Raw genomic sequence first — 19671 nt, 5'->3', positions numbered from 1 at the left:
GATGACAAAGGGAAAGAGAATACAGTCCACAGTATGAGACCTAACAGCTGAGCTCTAACCTTGAAGATCTTCACGCTCTTTTTCAAATAAACAGTTACATCAACATAAACAGGGGGAAAGCAACCACATTCTTCTTACTAAAGGTTTTATATAAAAACACAGGTGAAGTGAAATTAACTCGAATGCAGCACAGACATTCCCAGCTTCTCAAAAACTTCCTGGTTCCTCCAGAGAGAAGACTTGAAGGCATATACGTGGGTGAATTCTTGCTTTGCTGCTCTGCTAGCAAATGACTGACAATCATGTCACTGGAAATCAAGAACACTGTAAGCAACACCACCTACATTCTTTAGTTTATACAACGTGTTTAGTTCCGCAGTGCCCTCTCACCGCTGAAATTTCTAGAGAACCTGAAAACCAGTGAAAAAGCAATGGCTAAAGGTCTAACTACTGCTTTACTGAAGGTTTCTAAAGTTCCACATGTTTTAGAACAATGATCATCATCTCCACAGTCCAGAGTATCCTATTTTCTACACTAAATGAACAAATGGTACGTTGACTTTTCTCCCTCCCTATTCTGTAAGAATTGCAGTTAACAGGTAATATACAGGAGAAAAAAATCTTTTTCCCTTTCCACAACAGACCACAAAGCATGCTAAGCTATAAAAACATAGAAACCCTACTTCTCCTACGATCTTGACCATATATTTTTGTTAAAGAACTATTTTTACCTTTAATTAAGTCAGTCCTAGACACCCTCTGAAACATTCTACCTCTGAATCTCATTCAGTACTCAAGAGTTTGATTCTAGATTCATAAAAACATCTTGCGTCTCTCACACTCACTCACACACACACACACCCTCTCCTCTCACCCAAGGCCACTGCCAAACTTCCCAAACTATTCTCTCCTCATCTGAACTTATAATGGTAGTTTACTGACATCATACTCATGGAATTTACCATGTTCCGCCTTGTATTTCAACTATTAATACATATATGTATTCTCTAGTACTCCTGGGATTTACTGTTCAAATGAGCTTTCATTCATAAATTAGGAATATATTAAACGAGGTTACCACTCAGTTCATTTAAAAATCAGTGGTCTCACTTCTGCTTCCAATCAAGATGGATTAACAAGAACTGGACTTATCTTGCTGTCTCAAAATAAAACAAACAAAACCCAGAAAAAAGAATATGGAACAACAGCATTCAAGACACTGTATGGCTGGCAAAGGACACCGATCCATGAGACAGGAAAAAACAAGGTGAGCTTTGTAACTGCCCAGCTTACTGCCTGGAGGAAGCTTCCAGGCTGTGGCACGGACAGAGGGAAGTGGAGGAAGCTCCTAGCAGGTGGTCACCATGAGTTGAAGATACGAAGCCAGAAGACCAGGGAAGCCAAGGCAGCTAGAGTTCCCAGGGCAGAGTGCCACAGCACAGAGAGAGAATGCTGAAGAGATACAGAGGGCTGTCCTCAGATGTTCGGTTAAGTCATGACCACTGCATCTGTGTGAGGAGCTACCTGAGGCTGGAGAACGGACCACCTAAAGGAGTGGGAGGGAATAATGCCAGGAGGTCACACAGTGCCCGGAACAGAGCCTGTTCCCAAAGATGAGTGTGGACAAGCTGGTAATTTAAGAAACATCAGGTAGAGACTAAGAGTCTTGCACCTCAACAGTGAAGAAAAATTAAGCAGAAACTAAACACAGCTCTGGACCTTTCCAAAAAAAACTTAAAAACAAGACCTGAAAGGAGCAAACCATTTCTAAGAAACTCAGCTGTGTTGCAGACAATGCTCAAGAATATACGTAAAATGTATAGAGAGATACATAAAAAGATATGTATCCAGCTTCCAACAAGGTAAAAATTTCAGTGCCTGACACCCAATCAAAAATTACCAGGCATGCAAACAAGCAGAAAAATACAATCCATAATGATGAGAAAAATCAATAGGAACTGATCTAGAACTAATACAGATGTTAGACTTAGCAGACAAGAATATTAAAACATTTGTATTTCACACACTCAAGGAAAATTGTATGTAAAAGAAAAATTGAGCATGTTAAAGAGACATGGGAAAAAAATATACATGAAGACCCACATCAAATTCCAGAGACAAAAACTATAATGTCTGAGATTAAAAACCAACCAACCAACCAACCAACCAACCACGCACTGGCTTGGATTAATAGCATTAGATGTTTCAGAAGAAAAAAAGGAGCACACTTGGTAATACCATAAAAGAAACTATCCAAAAGGAAATACACAGAGAGGAAAAGACTATAAAACAATGAATAGTGAGCCTTGAAGATGACATGGAATGGTCATAGTCTAATATGCATCTGTACTGACAGCTTTTCAAAGGAATATGCAAAGAATCTAACTCTTGGTCATCTTGAGTAGAAAAAAAAGAGAAGGAGACAGCAATACTTATGTTCATGTTTAATATACTTACGAGGTTTGGCCAAACTCTAAAATTTCATTGTCACCTTCCCACGTCTCTTTGCCCTTCCCACTGGTGGGGCCAGGCTCTTCTTTCTCCCTTTCCTGGCTTCCCTGGAGACTGGAGCTACTATGCCACTTACCTGCATGCTATCTTCTGGATACATGCTGCCTTCCACGAGAACATCTACAGAAGGTCTGTGTATTCCCCAAAAAACTGTTTGTTCCCCCAAATCCTCCTAGCCAAATAAAGCATCCATTTCTAAAATGACACTTACATTTTAGTTATTGACTGATTTAAGTAATAAGCACTAGGATGTGTGTGATTACCCAATTTAACTCTCTCATTTTTCATTTCAAAAGAAAACCCTGTTAATGAATTAAAAAGTTAAAATTCATTAATTCAATTACAAAGTATTTACCAGATACCAAATTGAACCAGACACAATAAAGAACGCTGGCGGTATAGTCACAATCCTGAAAGAAACCGGTGTGGTGGGTAAAAACAGATCAATACACTCACAACTACAACACCGCACAGTATGGGCTAAGACAGCAACACATACACAATGCCAAAGAAGCACAAAAAAGGGACAAGCCTATTAGACAGGGCAAGCTTTCTGAAAGAAGTGAAGTCTAAGCTGCACATTTAAGGCCAGAAATTAACCATGTTGGAGAGAAAGGTATTCTGGCTCAAAGTAACAGTACATGAAAACTATGAAAAATAGGAAGGTATAAAATATGACATATTTGGGGACTGCAAATGGCTCAGATTTGGGGGTAGAATGGAAGGAAAAAGGAAGAGAAAAACGGAGAAGAATTTTGATATTTTCTGGAGGGAAATGAGAGAGCAAGTCAAGGGCTTCACTCTAACAGGGACCCAAGATGACGTGCCAAAACCGCTAGAAACTGGGTCCCTGCCCCTGTCATCAAGCTGTACGAGAAAACCTTCCCACTATTAGTAAAGGAAGGAGGACCCGCATCCCTCTAAGTCAGGGGTTGGCAAACTATGGCTCTGGTCTAAAGGCGGTCCACCACCCATTTTTGTACGATCTAAATGCCAAGCATGGTTTTTATATTTTTAAATAGCTAAAAAAAATTCAAAAGAAGAATATTTTGTGACACATGGAAATTATATGAAATTCAAATTTCAGTGTCCATAAATAAAGTTTTACTGGAACATGGCCACACTCATTCATTTATGTATCGTCTATGACTTCTTTTATGTTTCAACAGCAGAGCTGAATAGTTGTGACAGAAACACCATGGCCCGCAAAACTGAAAATATTTACTATCAAGACATTAGCAGAGAGTTTGTGATCTTTCAAAAAAATCTCATCTTCTTCACTTATGTCTCAGTTCGTCTCTTCAGAACTTTTCACAAGGAATCTCAACATCAATATTAGATTAAAATATCATTCTGTTATTTACAGATATAAAAGCATTATTTTATAATTTCATAAAATAATAACTGATTTCCATTTTCATATTTTCTAGTTAAATATTCCTTTATACATGATATATCAAATTCTGATTGCAGAACTTTATCCTGTAATTCTGAAAGAATTAAATGTCATTAGTTATATGATTTCAAGTTACAATTTTAAAAACTGCATTTCCTTTTGTTTATAGCAAGACTGGTCATACTTATTTCCCGAGCCTTAATTAAATAAGAAATATCATTCTAATGTTCTGAAACTGATAGTGCTTTGAAAGAACTCAAGAGGCATGATGAAAAGAATTTACCAAAGGAAGGGAATCCAAGAGTGTTTCTATGATATGTGATTTATAATAAGTATTATTACATCAGAATATTTTTCAAGGGTTGAAGGCATCTTTTGGTTGTGTTCTACCTCTATTCTCAACAGGAAAACCAGATTGCGTTTTACTGTTGCTACCAAGTGAAAAGCCCCTTATACTTCCTAATTTTGTCTTCAACATATTTTGATACAATTTCAACATCTCAAGGGAAGTTATCATATTTACTTTTGCTGACCTTGCTGAACTGAACAGCTGACAGCCTGCATAGCTTTACAACGGAGAAGAAAATTAATATTCTACCTAAGAATCCCCTCATTTTTAATCTGAGAGGCAGGGTGGGGGGGTTAGGGAGGGGAAAAATGAAACAAGGTGGGACCAGGGAGGCAGACAAAGCATAAGAGACTCTTAATCTCAGGAAATAAACTGAGGGTTGCTGGGGGTTTGAAGGGTGGGGTAGGGATAGGGTGGCTGGGTGATGGACATTGGGGAAGGTATGTGCTATGGTAAGTGCTGTGAATTGTATAAGTCTGACGATTCACAGACCTATACCCCTGAAGCAAATAATACATTATGTGTTAATTAAAAAAAAAAAGAGATCCCCTCATTTTTGAAGTTATAAATTGCTGATAACACTATATGATCGATAAGCTATGAAAGCTGAGTGAAGTCAAAACACATCAAAAAACAAAATTTATAATAAAGATATGATCCTTGACACTCATAATTGATATTTTACTTAGTAATTAGATGTAAATGGTAAATCATTCACAGACATTGAGGCGAGTAGTCCGAGACAGTCAAGTCTCTGGAAACCGTATGTTTTCTACCTGTGAGGACTGATGCAAGGAAGTAAGTAAGAAGTACAAAAAGGACCGAAGATGAAAGGGAACACTTAGCAGTTATCTTCACTTATTTAGCTTTCACAGAGATTAAATCTCTCTGTGTGACTCTGGATGACAGAATGAGGTGAGGTGAGAAAACCCTAATGAGAACAGCCTGCTGTAGGGAAAACCTTCTACCTTTGAATGGCCGAATGGCCCGCACTGGACTATTGTCTCATGAGGCTGCTGGGGCAATGGAAGAGTATGCAAATACAGAATTAAACCGATTTCAAGTCTGAAACCTCTCTCTGTATCTAGGGCCACCCAAGTGCCTGACCTCTCAAATCTCAAAGTCTAATGTATGGTAAAAATACTACCTATCTCAAAGAGATTAAGAAGCCTGGGGGGCTCAGTCACTTAAGCTTCTGCCTTAGGCAGGTCATGATCTTGGGGTCCTGGGATGGAGTCCCCCATCGCATCAGGCTCCCTGCTCAGCAGGGAGTCTGCTTGTCCCTCTCCCTCTAACCCTTCCCCTGCTCCGTTTCTGTACCTCTCTCAAATAAATAAAATCTTAAAAAAGAGAGATTGATAAGTGATGTATGATGTGACCACAATAATGATTATGTACGTAAATTATGTATATTACTGTGCATGTAAGGTATGTGTTGTACGTATGTTATTGCAAGTACAGCTGACCCCTGAACGATGTGGGGGTTGGGGTGCCAACCCTGCCTCTGCCCTCACATTGTCCAAAATCTGCATATAACTTTTGACTCTCCAAAAACTTTACTAGTAAGTAGTCTACTGTTGACAGAGCCTTATCATTAACAGTCAGTTAACCCAAATAGTGTATGTTATATGTACTATGTACGTATTCTTACAATAAAGTAAGCTAGAGAAAAGAAAATGTTATTAGGAAAACCATAAGACAGAGAAATACATTTACAATACTGCACTTATTGAAAAAAAAAAAATCCATGCAAGTGGGTGTGTGCTGTCCAAACATGTTGTTCAAGTGTCAACTATATTCCATCAAAGCCTAGAATAAGTCAGAGATGGAAATTCCAGAAGTAAATCAGAGAGTCTCAACTAAATTAATTCATTCACACATTCAACAAACATGTGCTCAATACATAATACCTACAAGAGGCACTGGGGTACCACTGTTAAAGAGTGTGGATTCCCAAGCCAGTATATGCATATGAATCCCCACTTCTCTTAGCAGCTATATAAACTTGGGCAAGTAACCTTTTATGTCTCGGGTTCCTCTTCTATACCAAGGGGAGAATGACAGGGCTGTGGAGAGGAGTTCAATGAGCTAATGTAGACAAAGTGGTTAGCATGGTACCGGACAGTATCACATCCTGTATTTAAGGGTTAGCTGATTAGCTGTATTCTGACCATATTAAGACTACCCACCAGACGCAGAGTATGCCACAGACTGCTGACGAGGTCCCTGACCTCGAAGGGCTTACAGTCTTTGTAGGGGTTGGGTGGCACAGAAAATAAACAATCAAGCATACCTATAACAACTACTGATAAGCTAAAATCAGTGTTAAATGAAGGAAAAGCAGCATATGGGGATAGGGAGGTTCAGGTGAGATGGGCTGGTCAAGGGAGTGCTCTCCCATGAGAAGCCTGTGGTTATCTGGGTGAAGAGCATTTCAGGCTGAGAGGAAAACAAAAACAAACAAACAAACAAAACAGAAGGGAAGGCCCAGGGCAGGAGGATACAGGTGCGTTAAGAGATGAGCGGAGAGGCCAGCATCAATGGAGCGAAATAAAGGGAGGAGAAAGAGAGAAGTCTGGAGAGGCAGGCAGGTTCCTGACCACACCGAGCTCAGAGACCAGAGTAAGGACACCGGATTTTATCCTGAGTCTGCAGGGAAACCACCGGGAAGGTTTAAAGCACAGGAGTACAGGAGTGACGAAATCAGACTTGCACTTTAATAATTCACTCTGCCCATGACCTCTAATGAATTATCTGACTCTAAGGCTTCCCGAAGTCATCATTCGGACAGAATCAGAGGCACACTGAAGCACCCGGAGATGGCAGCACTGCGGCCTGGCGGACGGGCCGCGGGGCTTCTGACTGCTTAGCCTGGACGTCCAGCACCGAAGCCCAGGCATAAAGTTGCTGCGTTCACCGCAGAGCATTTAAAGCAGGGGTGTGTCCCATTTGGGTTTGTTGGATTTCAGAGACCAAGCGTGGTGAAGGAAGTTTAAAAGAAAGACTGGACAGTGGTTCTGGAATGACGAAACAGAAAGAGCAAGGGCTTATGGCTCCAGAACAACATGCCTTGGGACACCAACAATGTCGGGTTTTGGAGCGGAACCAGAACACCAGAAAGAGGCCGCTGGGCAGAGGGCTAGTAGCAGCTCTGTGACTGGTTCCTGGTGACCACCCAAGTGTCATCTAGAGATCCCAAGAAACAACCCGAGGTAAGGAGTTACACAAAGAGATGTTAAAATGTGGCTGTCCACAAACCAGAAGTCAAAAGAGGGATGAAACTGTTTTCACATGGCCATCTGCGTGGATACGAGTTTGGAAATTTTCAGGCAAGAACAGACAACTAAAGGAACAAAACCAGGCCTTTACGCCATGTGCTGTCACAGGGAGGGATGAAGTGTCCTTTACCTTGCCACAGGGAGATGTCCTCCAGGACCATACACACTTGAATAGTGGATTATCAAACACTAAGCTCACTGAGTCTCAACTGCAAAACTAAGGAGAAAGGTGAAGTTTAAAAAAAAAAAAAAAGAGAGAGAAGGGGCCAAAGAGGTGTGTGTTTGGGTGGCAGGGGTGTGGGCATGGGGATGACCAGGAAGAAAAATCATCTAACAAGTCAAAACTGCTCAGATTTAATCACATTTATGCAATTCTGGGTATGTTTTCAAGAAAGCTTAGTAATTGTCGGCATAGCAATCTTTTTCAAGAGTCCGTCTTGGCTCTGGCAAGGCATTGGTTAGAACTGAAGATATGGAGCAGTGTAGAAGAATTCCAAAAGAAACCGAATCTCTGGAAAAAGTGAGGCTTTTTTTGGTTCATTGTAAAGGAACATAAATTAGCCTCCAAGCCACAATCTGCAGCTAGCCCCAACTTCCCAGCGTCCTGCGCAGCCCATAGAAAGGGGAAAGTGTGCCAAAGCAAACAGCGGGGCCGGAGCTCTGTGGATGAAGGGTGGGATGAGGTTCGGGTGGGCCGAGCCGGCAACCGAATGGACTCACTTCAAAGCACTGCCACAAAATGGAGACTAAATAATCACGAGCACTTTCAAGATCCACCGAAGATGGGCTATGCTTAAGCTAGATGGCAGAACTGATTCCCCTACTCCAACTCGTTCCAAGAAAACAAACACAAGAGAGGAAAGGGGAGAGAATGAAACAAAGCAAAACATACCTGCTCTGTTATCTGTCTTTAATTAAAGCAGAAAATACCCTCCCTCTTCTCTTCTCCCAACCACCCTGGAACAGAATAGCGAACCAGCGGTGGCTCAGGTGGAAGACTTCAGCCTTCCAGCTACAAAGAGGGGAGATAGCAGACAATGGAACTGGTGATTCATTACAGAAGAATACACTCCCGAGCCGGCCTGCTGCCACATGGGCTCACTGCACTATTTAAAGGAACAGCAACCCCCTTTCCAACCTCCCTTTTTCTTAACACCTTCCCTCCTCTCGGTCCTGATGGAAAACAGATTTTGAAGAAAATGCCAGCAAAGCACTGAGCTGTCCAAGAAAGGGAGGGCTTTGTGTTCCACAGAAACTGGCAGTCTTACACTATAGGAGTACAAAAATTTTCTTTCACATCCATACTGTGAGATCTTTTCCTCTCTGCCCGGTATACTTTTCCTTCCAACAACAAACAGTTTAACGGAGTCTGAGTCTGGCGAAACACTTTTTTATTAACTGAAGTCATTTGCAATTTTGTTTTTCTAAATCTACACATATTAAAAGAATGACTTCTCTTTCTTTCCTTTTATTCCGTGTTGTTTTCATAGACGTGAAGAGATGCAGTAATTTCATTCACATACTCAGAAATAACAGAGTATCTCAGTGAAATACTCCTATGACATTTACATGAACAATGGATACACCTAAAGTTGTATCTTAAAAAGTCACAGGAGCATGTCTGTCTAGCATATTAGAATTTTGTGATTAAATTGTCATTTGCTTTTTTTTTTTTAAACAAAACACTGATTAGCTATTGTAAATGACAGAGCAGTTTGCTCATTACCCCCAAAACTGGCCTTATAAAACTAGAGCCGATATGATAATAAGGCACAACTACTGATATGGGTCTAATATTGTCATCCACTGAAAGCCCTTCGCCCTTCTTCCATCAAAGTGAGCAATTAATTTAAAATAAAGGGATACAGAAATGTCAAGATCTAATATGCAGAGAACCTAGGTGACAAAATGATAAAAACATATCTAAATACCTTTCTTAATATACTGAAGTCAAGACCCTAGACAACATATTTAACCATTTCACTGTAATCATTGAACCCTGAACAGCACAGACATTTTATATTCAGAAAGTTTATCTGACAGATCATTATCAAATATTGGGATTAGATGTCTGGCTTGAAAAACAAAAACCAAAAACAAATTAAAAAAAACCCAAAACCTTGTAAGGACAAATAAAAAGATCTGGCCCATTTGGTTATTTTCTTTGATTTTTTTTTTTGTTGTTGTTTGTTTTAAGATTACCAGCAACCACGTATGTTACATTACACAGAAAGAGTACACCCAAAACAAAATATGCTGGCATACATACTGAAAATCCACAAATCTCATACTCTCATGTACTTGCCTGTTACAGAGATTCGGGATGGGCAAAAAGGAGCAACTTCCTTCTCAGCATCCAGCACATCCTCAGACAATCACAGTGATTCTAATTGACCTCTTAGAATTCTTAACCACCAAGAAATCAATCCTCCTTTCCAGTTCTTATTTCTCTCTTCTGCTTCACTGCTAAGACAACCGTTTTCTTAAATACTAATCACTCAGGCTGCACTAAAGCGTGCATGAGCGCAAGCATTCGAACTTGTGCGTACACATGCTCACCCAGCTCCTCCAGAAATGAAGGGCACATGTTCCAGGAGGCCACAGAAACCCTCTGATTAGAAAAAGCACTAGTTTAGAGAACTCTTTCACTGATTTTAAAATATATATAATGAAAAGTCAAGTAGTTGGAAAGCCCTCAGTAACAGCTGAGAAAGAAGAGAGCTGTCGCCCTGTAATAGTGCCAGTTAATGAAAATTGAATGAGGGCTCCAAGGTTAAGAAGTATCATTTCCCAAGCAACAAAGAGAATCCAGAAATAGGTCTTCTCTTTTATGGAAATTTTTAAAAAGTAAAGCAATATTTCTAAAGAGCTAATTAGGCTAACAACAAAGGGATAAGAACTGGGAGAGAAAATATGTCAAAGATTTCTCCCCTTTCCAAAAGGGGAGGGTTTCTTGATCATCTCCAAACTCAGATCTGGTGAAAAATCACTTTGGAAAGATATATTCTTCGGAACTTCGTTTCCCTCTAGGTCACGCTGGCAGAATCTCCCTAATGCTTTCCCTCCTTCCAAACAGCACTGCAGGGCATTATATAACATTTAACGGAACAGTGTTCCTGCTCCTAAAATGATGCCTCTATCCAGACAGCTAGCCGACTCTCTCGCCCTCCGGTGGTGACTCGGAGAGGAAAAGAGAAGAGAGAATACAAAAAAAAAAAAAAAAAAAAAAGGCAAACTCCTTAAAAGGAAAGCACTGTCCAGAGATGAAATTTCCCTACAGCGGATAAAAGCCTGGAGTGACACTGATCCTAAGTCTGAGCCTAGAGGACAGGAACACTCACCCTAGCAAATGATTTCACTGATCAATTGCAGTCTCGTCATTCCCTCTCCTCAGACGCGTAAATAAAAGAGGGTAAAAGGAACATACAGAGGGTGCCAACGAGAAAAAGAGCATGGCCAGGGGGGAACCGTGGAAGAGTATTCACGTTTTCATTTGTCAGGAATGACTTGCTAAAATGCAGATTAGATATTGCCTGGCATAACCAAAGACAGGCAGAGAGAGAGAGAGAGAGAGAGAGAGAGAGAGAAATCTTCCATTTCCTACTCCCTCTCCTTCAAATGCCTTTTACTGCCCCTGTGATTGTCATTTATGCGTTCAGATTTGTTCTCCTGAGTCTCACAGAGGGCTCTACCTGCCTCTGCTACACCTGGATATTCCCATGGTTCCTACCAAAAACATTCTTTGCCAGTAACAAAGCCATGAAAACGAAGCCTATTTTTCTAGCCTTCATTTTTAATAAGCCATTTACGGCGAAGGCAGCAGAACGGCAATTCCATAGCCAATCCTGAGAAACTACAGTGGATCAGGAATCAGATTTCCCTAGAACACAAATTCTTCTGCAATTCTTAAAAGGAAGTCAGTCCTTTCCCCCTCTTTTTTGGCAGTCTGTTAAGAATCTCTTCCTACCTCTGCAGTCTCTCTCCCTCCCTCTTCTCAGAACCAAGACAAAGAGGTAGACAAATCCCCACAGGGTCTTTCCTGAGCTACAGCTGCACAGTACAGGAAACAGGAATCTGCTACGGAGCTGAGGGAGGGGAAGAGAGAAAAGGATATGGATACATCTCTCTCTCTCTCTCTCTCACACACACACACACACACACACACAGCAGACCCAGACTAACACTTTCCAGTTGATAACAATAAATCTGGCCTTCTCTGAGAAGACAATCATTATTAAAACTCTGCCTACTATGCCCGACCCCCAGGTCTTTATTTAGATCGCAGAGACCAGAAAAGAGGCACGACGGAGGAAACACAAATCTTACCTGAGTGACCATTTTCTTTTCCTCCATAAACCAAATGGCACAGAGGATGAGCCCTTCAGGGCGGTCGTGCTGGGGCACACCTCCACAGCTCCCCCCCACCCCCCCCAGGCCAGCTATTTCGGGGCGGGCAACTGATCTCCTTTTACCCCGTTCCCCTTCCTTTTCTTTCTAGCGTTTCTTCCTTTCTTTTCTCTTCCTCTCTGGCAGCCTCTCCCCCTCCTTCTCTCTCCAGCTCCCTCCCATATCTCAGGCAGATGGCTGAAGGAAGCCCCACCCCTGAATGCCTAAGGTAATTAATCAGAGTGGAGCCCCACCTCTTCCTCCTCCCCCCACCCCTCCCGGCAGGCTGACATCTCCCAACTCCAGAAACAGGCCTGCTGGAGAATGGCAGTTTGTGTGTGCTCTGCGCACGCGTGTGTGCGTGTGCGTGTGTGTGTGTGTGTGTAGGAGGGAAGAAGGGGGAGAGAGGGGGGAGGGAGGGGCAGGCGCCATGTGCAGGCATATTTTAAGGAATGAATATCTGCTATGGGGGCATTAATTACACAGCACTGGAAGCATTCATAGCAGCTCGGCATCGTTAATACAGACTTAAAGTATTCCACCCGTGACTATCTGATCATAAATAAGAAACGAAACAAAAATCATTAAAAAAAAAACATTTCACTTATGTACAGTTTACAGATGTAGTGGATTTAATGAAAGACGGGGAAGCTGCTGAATGACCACTTACAGGAGGGTTTTCAAGGAATGAGAATGGGCAAGAACCTGCCTGTCCTAAATCAGTCTAATGACTGCAAAGGCCGAAAAGAGAGGAGGAAGGTGATCTAAGTACTTATTTCTTCTACTGTAAAAAAACCTGGGGATTCTGGAAAAGGTTGTCTATAAACATGACGGCTTAAGAAACTGAAGGTGTATACAAAAGCGCATACCGATTTGACTGCTGAAGGCTTCCAGCTTCATTATTAATTCTGGTTAACAGAAGCCGCCCTTTGTGTTCCCCAGGCCTTCTGGATATCAGCCTCTCCTGAAGATCAAAAACCCTTTCCTATATGCACACCGGGCACCTGTGTCATTACCGTAAACAGTAATTGTTACTATTGAGTACTATAGTTATAAAAGATTTGCGAGAGCATTTACTGAACACGAGAGTTTCTTTAATATTCTCTTATTAAAATGACATAATGAAAAAAGCATAAAGGAGTGACTCAGTCTAGAAGTCTGGGTCTAAGTCCTGATTCTGCCCTTTCCAAGTGATCTCGTTAAAGTCTTTAATTTCCAAATATAAATTCCATAATCTCCCTACTTTAAATTATTAAATTTTCAAATAAAATAATCTGTGTAGATGATGAGTTTATGGTGTTTGTCATTTACCTAATAAAAATAAGATGTCCTATTTTTTAGTATCCTAATAAATAAGATCCTATTCTAAAGGATTTTTCATACTTTCATTATATTTTTATTGTTATAATCTCTAACAGATTACCCAAAAGCAAAGAGATTAATTCTAAAATTAAGCTTCCTATTTTAAAATAAACCCTAAAGAGATCAAAATTTAAAATCACAGGGCGTCTGGGTGGCTCAGTGGTTTAAGCCCCTGCCCTCAGCTCAGGTCATGATCTCAGGGTCCTGGGATCGAGTCCCACATCGGGCTCTCTGCTCGGCGGGGAGCCTGCTTCCCTCTCACTCTCTCTGCCTGCCTCTCTGCCTACTTATGATCTCTCTCTGTCAAATAAATAAATAAAATCTTTAAAAAAAAATTTAAAATCACAAATCAAAAAATAGTAAAATAAAATCACAGATCACACCGAGAATACACTGTGTTTTGCTATCTCTATGAGGATTTGTTTTGGCGAAATGCATAACCAGGCTTTTTAAAATGTACTGTATAATAATGTGGGTTGGCACATTGCCAATATAACATCATCATGCTCCTACCCAAAATAATAATCATTTTAACGATTCTAAAAAGAATACAGAAACTACCAATCTGGAAAACCTGCAGACTATTTACTGAACACCTACAATATGTCAGGTACTATTCTGGGCATTTTACAGGTATCTGCATACTTTTGGTACAATCCACAATGCGTAAGGAAATACGTACCAAAGAATGGGATCTTTAGACATTGGGGGAAAAAAAATTCCACCATGAGAAAAGGAATACATCGGTACTAGGCTTGTTCTTACTTAACATTTTTAGAAATGATCTGGAAGATAGGACATAGTGCATTTTCTGAGTCTGCCACTGAAAAGCCAATTAAGAGATAAAACACAGTCAAATTTTTTAAAAATACAAGAGTAAGCAGAAAAGAGGTAGGCGAGTTGCACTGGAAGCAAAGGCAACCCAGTGTACTTTTCAAAAAATCTAAATCATGCTTATGGGATAATTTTTTATATTTTTGGTTCTAATATAAGAAACAAATCTGATAATCACTACATACCATTCTCTGAATCCACTAGTCCATATAGTGCGAAGGGCAAAAAAACCTCGAGCAAGACAGACTCCCCCATTCCCCATCTCTCTCTCTCTCTCTCTCTCTCTCACACACACACACACACACTACCATTATGAAAGCCATGGTTATCCTGAAGCTTGTGTGTGACTGCAGCCTCCATACATAAAGACACAACAAGGCCCTAAGTGAAAAAAATTTTTTTTAAAATAAAGAGTCAGATGAGGAATCCCTACATGCTAAAAGCCCAGGACTAGGGCCAGGACACAAGTTTCCTTTGGCCTGGTATTCATGCTTCCTTTGCTCATGCAGGACGAACACTTTATGCTGCAAATAATAAGCTTACAACAGTCATTGCTGCAAGAAAGAGTTAGTATGAGCTAATGTCAAAATAAATATGACAGTGATTTTCAAAAACTCACCAAATAACAGGATCATAATGAACACTGGACAAATTCTCGGGTATTCTGAAGTGTGTCCCTGCCTTTCAAGGCTGGCATTATAGAGGACAATTTGCTCCCTAATGCCCAAGAGAGAGAAGAGCAATTCAACAGCCTGGATCTGACCCAGCAAAACAACCAGAGTCCCCTAGTGGCTGAATGTGCCCTGCAGCGTACCAACGAGTAACTCATTCCAGGGCATTTTTGGGGATGGAATGTCTGGGCCCCTTCCAAGATCCTCCTTCTCACTCAACACCACATCAAACCAGAAGCAAGTCCTTTTGATTTCTGTGAAATCTGCCCTTTCTTTCCACCCCTAGCACCACAAACTCAGTTCTGACCATATTATTTTCTATCTAGCCTCCTACTTGTCCCTCTGCCTCCAGTCTACCACTCTTGCCATCCAAGCTGCTCACCACTGCTGGGGACCTCCTTCTAAGTGTACATCCCACCATGCCATCTCCCTCAACTATTCCCCACAGGCTAAAAGAGGGGAAAGTGCTAACTCCTAAGTAGGTGCCTACCCTACAACCTAGCCTCGCCACGCCGAGTCAAAGTCCCTGCTTCCCGCTCTGCGGCCCACTGCCCTGCTCCTAGCACACTGAACCACGTTCCTCAATGATACCATGTTTTTGTTCTTCTCTGTTTCATGTTCTTACTCCCTTGAACAGGGCCTTGTATCTGGCTAACTGGTGAATTCTTCCTTCAAAGCTCATTTCAGGGATTCCCTGCCCTAGAGCCTTTCCTGACCCCACCTGCTCCCATATCTGGGGTAGGTGCCCCCTTTCCCTGCGCCTTAGTGTCTAGCCTATGGTTCGTAACTGCTGGGGTTACTGTTTCTGCGTAACTCTGACCTGCCGAAGAGCAATTTGAGGATAGGAATTGTGTGTTTCGTATCATATCCCCAGTTCCCAATGCAGTGCCTGAATATACGGTAAATGAAGGAAGAAATGTTTGCTGAAATCAAGCTATGATGCCTTGATTTCTAACCTACCCATTTATTTTACATACATGGGTACCTAAGAATGAAGAGTATCCACGTGGTTATCAAATCATCATAAAAGTGTTCTCTTCTCCCAAAAAGGTACTTGGAAATACGTTCAAATTTATAAATCTACTTCTGTATCTCAGAAATTTGAGGCTGAAAGAAAGATGTACAAAAAGAGAGTGGGAGAAAGGCTTTATTTTCAACTTGATCAGAACAGTTCAGATTCTGGACAAAATAATACTCACTGATTAAGGGGGGGAAAAAAAAGCCACAAGTCTAGGTGCCCTTGCTCCTCACAATTTTACATCAGATGTGACTCAACTTCCGTACCTCCCACCCACGCACCAGCAATGCTATAAAGCAGATCCACTAGTCCCTGGCTGGAAGGCAGGTTTTGCTCATACTTTCCCAGGCTGCCTCTGACACCCAAGTGAAAAGCAACATTAAAGGGATAGCATTTCCGGCAATAATAAAAACTTGTTAGTATAAAAGCTTTTCACAGCACACCCCCACACAATAACCCTAAGTGTAAATAACAATTTACACCTAATAGATATTAAATACCTTCCCCGAAGCACCTCTGACACAATGCCACTTTAATGGCCTTTGCCCCCACACTCCCTTTAGCCTAAATGAAGCCGAATTAAGGCTAACTCTATTATTTCCTCGCTTTTCTCTAGTTTTGGCAGGGTTCAGTTTTATAGAACCCATTCTCAAAAAAAAAAAAAAAAGGTGAGAGCTACATTTGAAATGACTGCTTTAGACTTTACATGTTCATAAAACCTAAATAACCCTCACATTTATTTCTTGTCCCTAAAAATCAAACCTTTAGAACAAGACCACAAATAATATACTCCAGGGCAGAGGTGGGGCCAGAGAAATTAGAAAATATTACTTCATAGATTATCATCTAGATGTGGGCAGCATATTCTTGGATCTTTAAAATATCCCCAAATCTAGACAACTAGAGTTATATATACAACTGAAATGATGTATACACTCTCTGTATTCCGCGAGATTCAGGAAATACGAGATAAATAACAAAAGGGACGGGATGTAAACAAATTTATCAATAACCAGATTATCGAGACAATAATACCTAATGAACCTGTGAAAACTGCAGTGTGTTGCTTCGTCAATCCTAAAATATGCTGTCTCTATTACTAAGTAAACTCCTGGAGACGTGCCTGTCTTCTTCACCACGAAACCCGTGTGTGGCACAGTGCCCGGCGCGCAGCGGGCACGCCAGAAAAAGTCCACGAGAGATTAAAGAATACATATATCCCTCTACGTCAAGGTTGCCTTCCCGCAAAGAACCCATCACCTATGAGCTAATTCAGTCCGCAGCATTCTGCAGACCCGAGCACGCGGTAGGCAAATGGATCCTTCACAGAGGCAAGTTTCTTTCTCCCCATCTTCCAGATGCTGACTATCCGTAAGCTGTATCTGGCTGTCCTAAATTCTCGAAAAGGGACACTTAGCTGCACCCCCGTAACGTAAGGCCTCGCTTCTTCCTCAACGGCTCATTCACCTCAAAATGATAATCAGTGCCGATGTGTGCAGCGGGTGCCAGTCAAGCAAAACTGCCTCGGGAAAAACTGGGGTAACAGACAAACCCTTGACTTCCAACAACAGTTACATTGTCCCCCTTAATATTTTCTGTTATGGCAAAATACGCATAAAATTTACTCTCTTAGCCATTTTCAAGTACAGCTGACCCTTGAACAACACGGGGGTTAAGGGCCCTGACCCCCAACGTGGTCAAAAACCCATGTATAACCTTGGACTCCCCCAGAACTTCACTACTAACAGCCTCGTCCTGACCGGAAGATGTACTGAGAACACGGACAGTCACTGAACACAGACTTTACAGGCAGTATTACCCATTGTGTTCGCATCGTAAGCTAGAGGGGAAGAAAACATCCTAAGAAAAGAACATCGTGAGAGCAAGAGAATACACCCCCAATGCTGTCCTGTAAAAACTCCACGTGGAAGCGGACCCAGACAGTTCAAACCTGTGCTGTTCAAGGGTCCACCAAACACAGCTCCGTGACATCGAATCGATTAATAATGTGCTATTGCTGCCACCATCCATCGCCAGAACGCTCTTCATCTTTTAAAATGAAAACTCTGTACCCATTGAACAAGAACTCCCCATTCTCCTTGTCCCCAGGAGCCCCTGGCAACTACCGCTCTACTTGCTGTCTCTGTGAATCTGACGACCCTCAGTGCCGCAGACGTGGCATCCTATGGTACTTGTCTCTTTGTGACTGGCTTATTTCACGGAGCATAACTATCCTCGAGGTTTATCCATATTGCAGCTTCTGCCAGAATTTCCCTTTTTTTACGACTGAGTAGGGGCGCCTGGGTGGCTCAGTCGGCTGAGTGTCCGACTCATGATTTCAGTTCAGGTCATGATCTCAGGGTCGTGAGTTCGAGCCCTGCATCAGTTCCCTGCTCAGCAAGGAATCTGCTTGAGATTCTCTCTCTCCCTCTCCAGCTCTGCCCCTCCCCCTACTTATTCTCATTCTCTAATAAATCTTTAAGACTGAGTAATATTCCACTGTGCATGTATACCATATTTCGGTTATCCATTCATTCACCCAGTGATGGACACTTGGGTTGTTGCTTCCACCTTCTGGCTATTGTGAATAATGTTGCTGTGAACAAGGGTGTACAAGTATCTCTTTGAGGCCCTGCTTTCAATTCTTTTGGGTATACACCCAGAAGTGGAATGCTGGGCCATATGGTAGTTCTATTTTTAATTTTCTGAGCAACCACCATACTGTTTTCCATAGCAGCTGCACCATTTTATATGCCCACCAACAGTGCACAAGGATTCCAATTTCTCCACATCCTCACCAACATTTGTTTTCTGTTTTTGGGGTTTTAGGGTGGTTTTTTTTTTTTTTTTTTGACAGAAGCACCCTAACAAAGTTATATTTTAACCATTCAGTTAGAGGCAGTAATGTTTAATCCAAACGAATAATTCCAGAAATAGATTCTCAATGAACAGATTTTTGTTCTGGGCAAGGAGGCTATTGTCATTGTCCTTTAAATCATTTCTAGCAAGCCCCTATCTACTTACTCTGCTTGTATTTTAACCTGATTTGGTCCAGAGTTAGTTCTGCAAAAATTATAATAAAACAACCAGTTTCAACTGCACACTCTTAAGACATGAGTGATTTTATTACGAATAAGAGCAATGAATGATCAAGTTCTTCATTGCCTTATGTTGGGGAGAAATTCAAAAAAAGGTGCAAAATCTTTAATTTTTAAAAAAATACTGTTCAGCCATATCTTCCATAATTTCTAATGGCATAATGGTCTGTACCTAATGGTATAGAACCACACAGTGTTATCCAGTGAGGAGTTTTAATTTACCAGAGTATAAGAATATAACAGAAACCAATAAGAAAATCTTGCAACCATAGTTGAGACAAAAATTTAGGTAGCAAATAACAATCTATTACCTATTTATAAATACACTGAAAGACAATTATTACCGTAAGTGAATTAATAAATAAGATTGTAAAACAGTTTTGGATCTTTCAATTTCAAGTTGTTTTTCAACCCTATTAATTTCCCTGATGTGGTGGAATGGAAAGTATACTCTTAAATTTTAACATCTCATTACCTATCTTTCTAAGCTACCTTAATTTCAGATAGAATAAGTCTACTCAATTGAGCAAGGCCAGGAAAGTTGTTTCAAATACCGAGCATGACATTTATCAACACTAACTCTTAATGACCAAAGAGATTTGGTGGGACAAATTCATTTTATTATAAATGAATAAATTTTACTGCAAGACTTCAGTAAACATGTCATAATTTCTTTTTAAAAAAGATCTTATTTATTTGAGAGAGAGTGTGTGCAAGAGGGGGAAGGGGCAGAGGGAGAAAATATTCAAGCAGACTCCCACTGACTGC

General features: G+C 41.1%; 1 protein-coding gene across 14 annotated transcripts in view; it reads right to left on the bottom strand.

Moving 5' to 3' along the window:
* RBFOX2 (RNA binding fox-1 homolog 2) overlaps positions 1–19671 on the bottom strand; it is a 272185-nt gene that overhangs the window by 80503 nt on the left and 172011 nt on the right. The window contains exon 1 of one of the 14 annotated variants that reach the window (XM_046012673.1): positions 11861–12068. The exons of the other annotated variants lie outside the window; for them this stretch is intronic. Within the exon in view, the coding sequence (XP_045868629.1) occupies positions 11861–11887 (27 nt within the window). The 5' untranslated portion in view covers positions 11888–12068. Of the gene's footprint in view, positions 1–11860; positions 12069–19671 lie in introns of those variants that run through there. 14 annotated transcript variants of the gene reach the window in all.

This window comes from Meles meles, chromosome 7, assembly GCF_922984935.1.
Source record: "Meles meles chromosome 7, mMelMel3.1 paternal haplotype, whole genome shotgun sequence".
Taxonomy (NCBI): Eukaryota; Metazoa; Chordata; class Mammalia; order Carnivora; family Mustelidae; genus Meles; species Meles meles.
The sequence above is the reverse complement of the archived record's forward strand: the minus strand, read 5'-3'. Positions and strand labels throughout refer to the sequence as shown.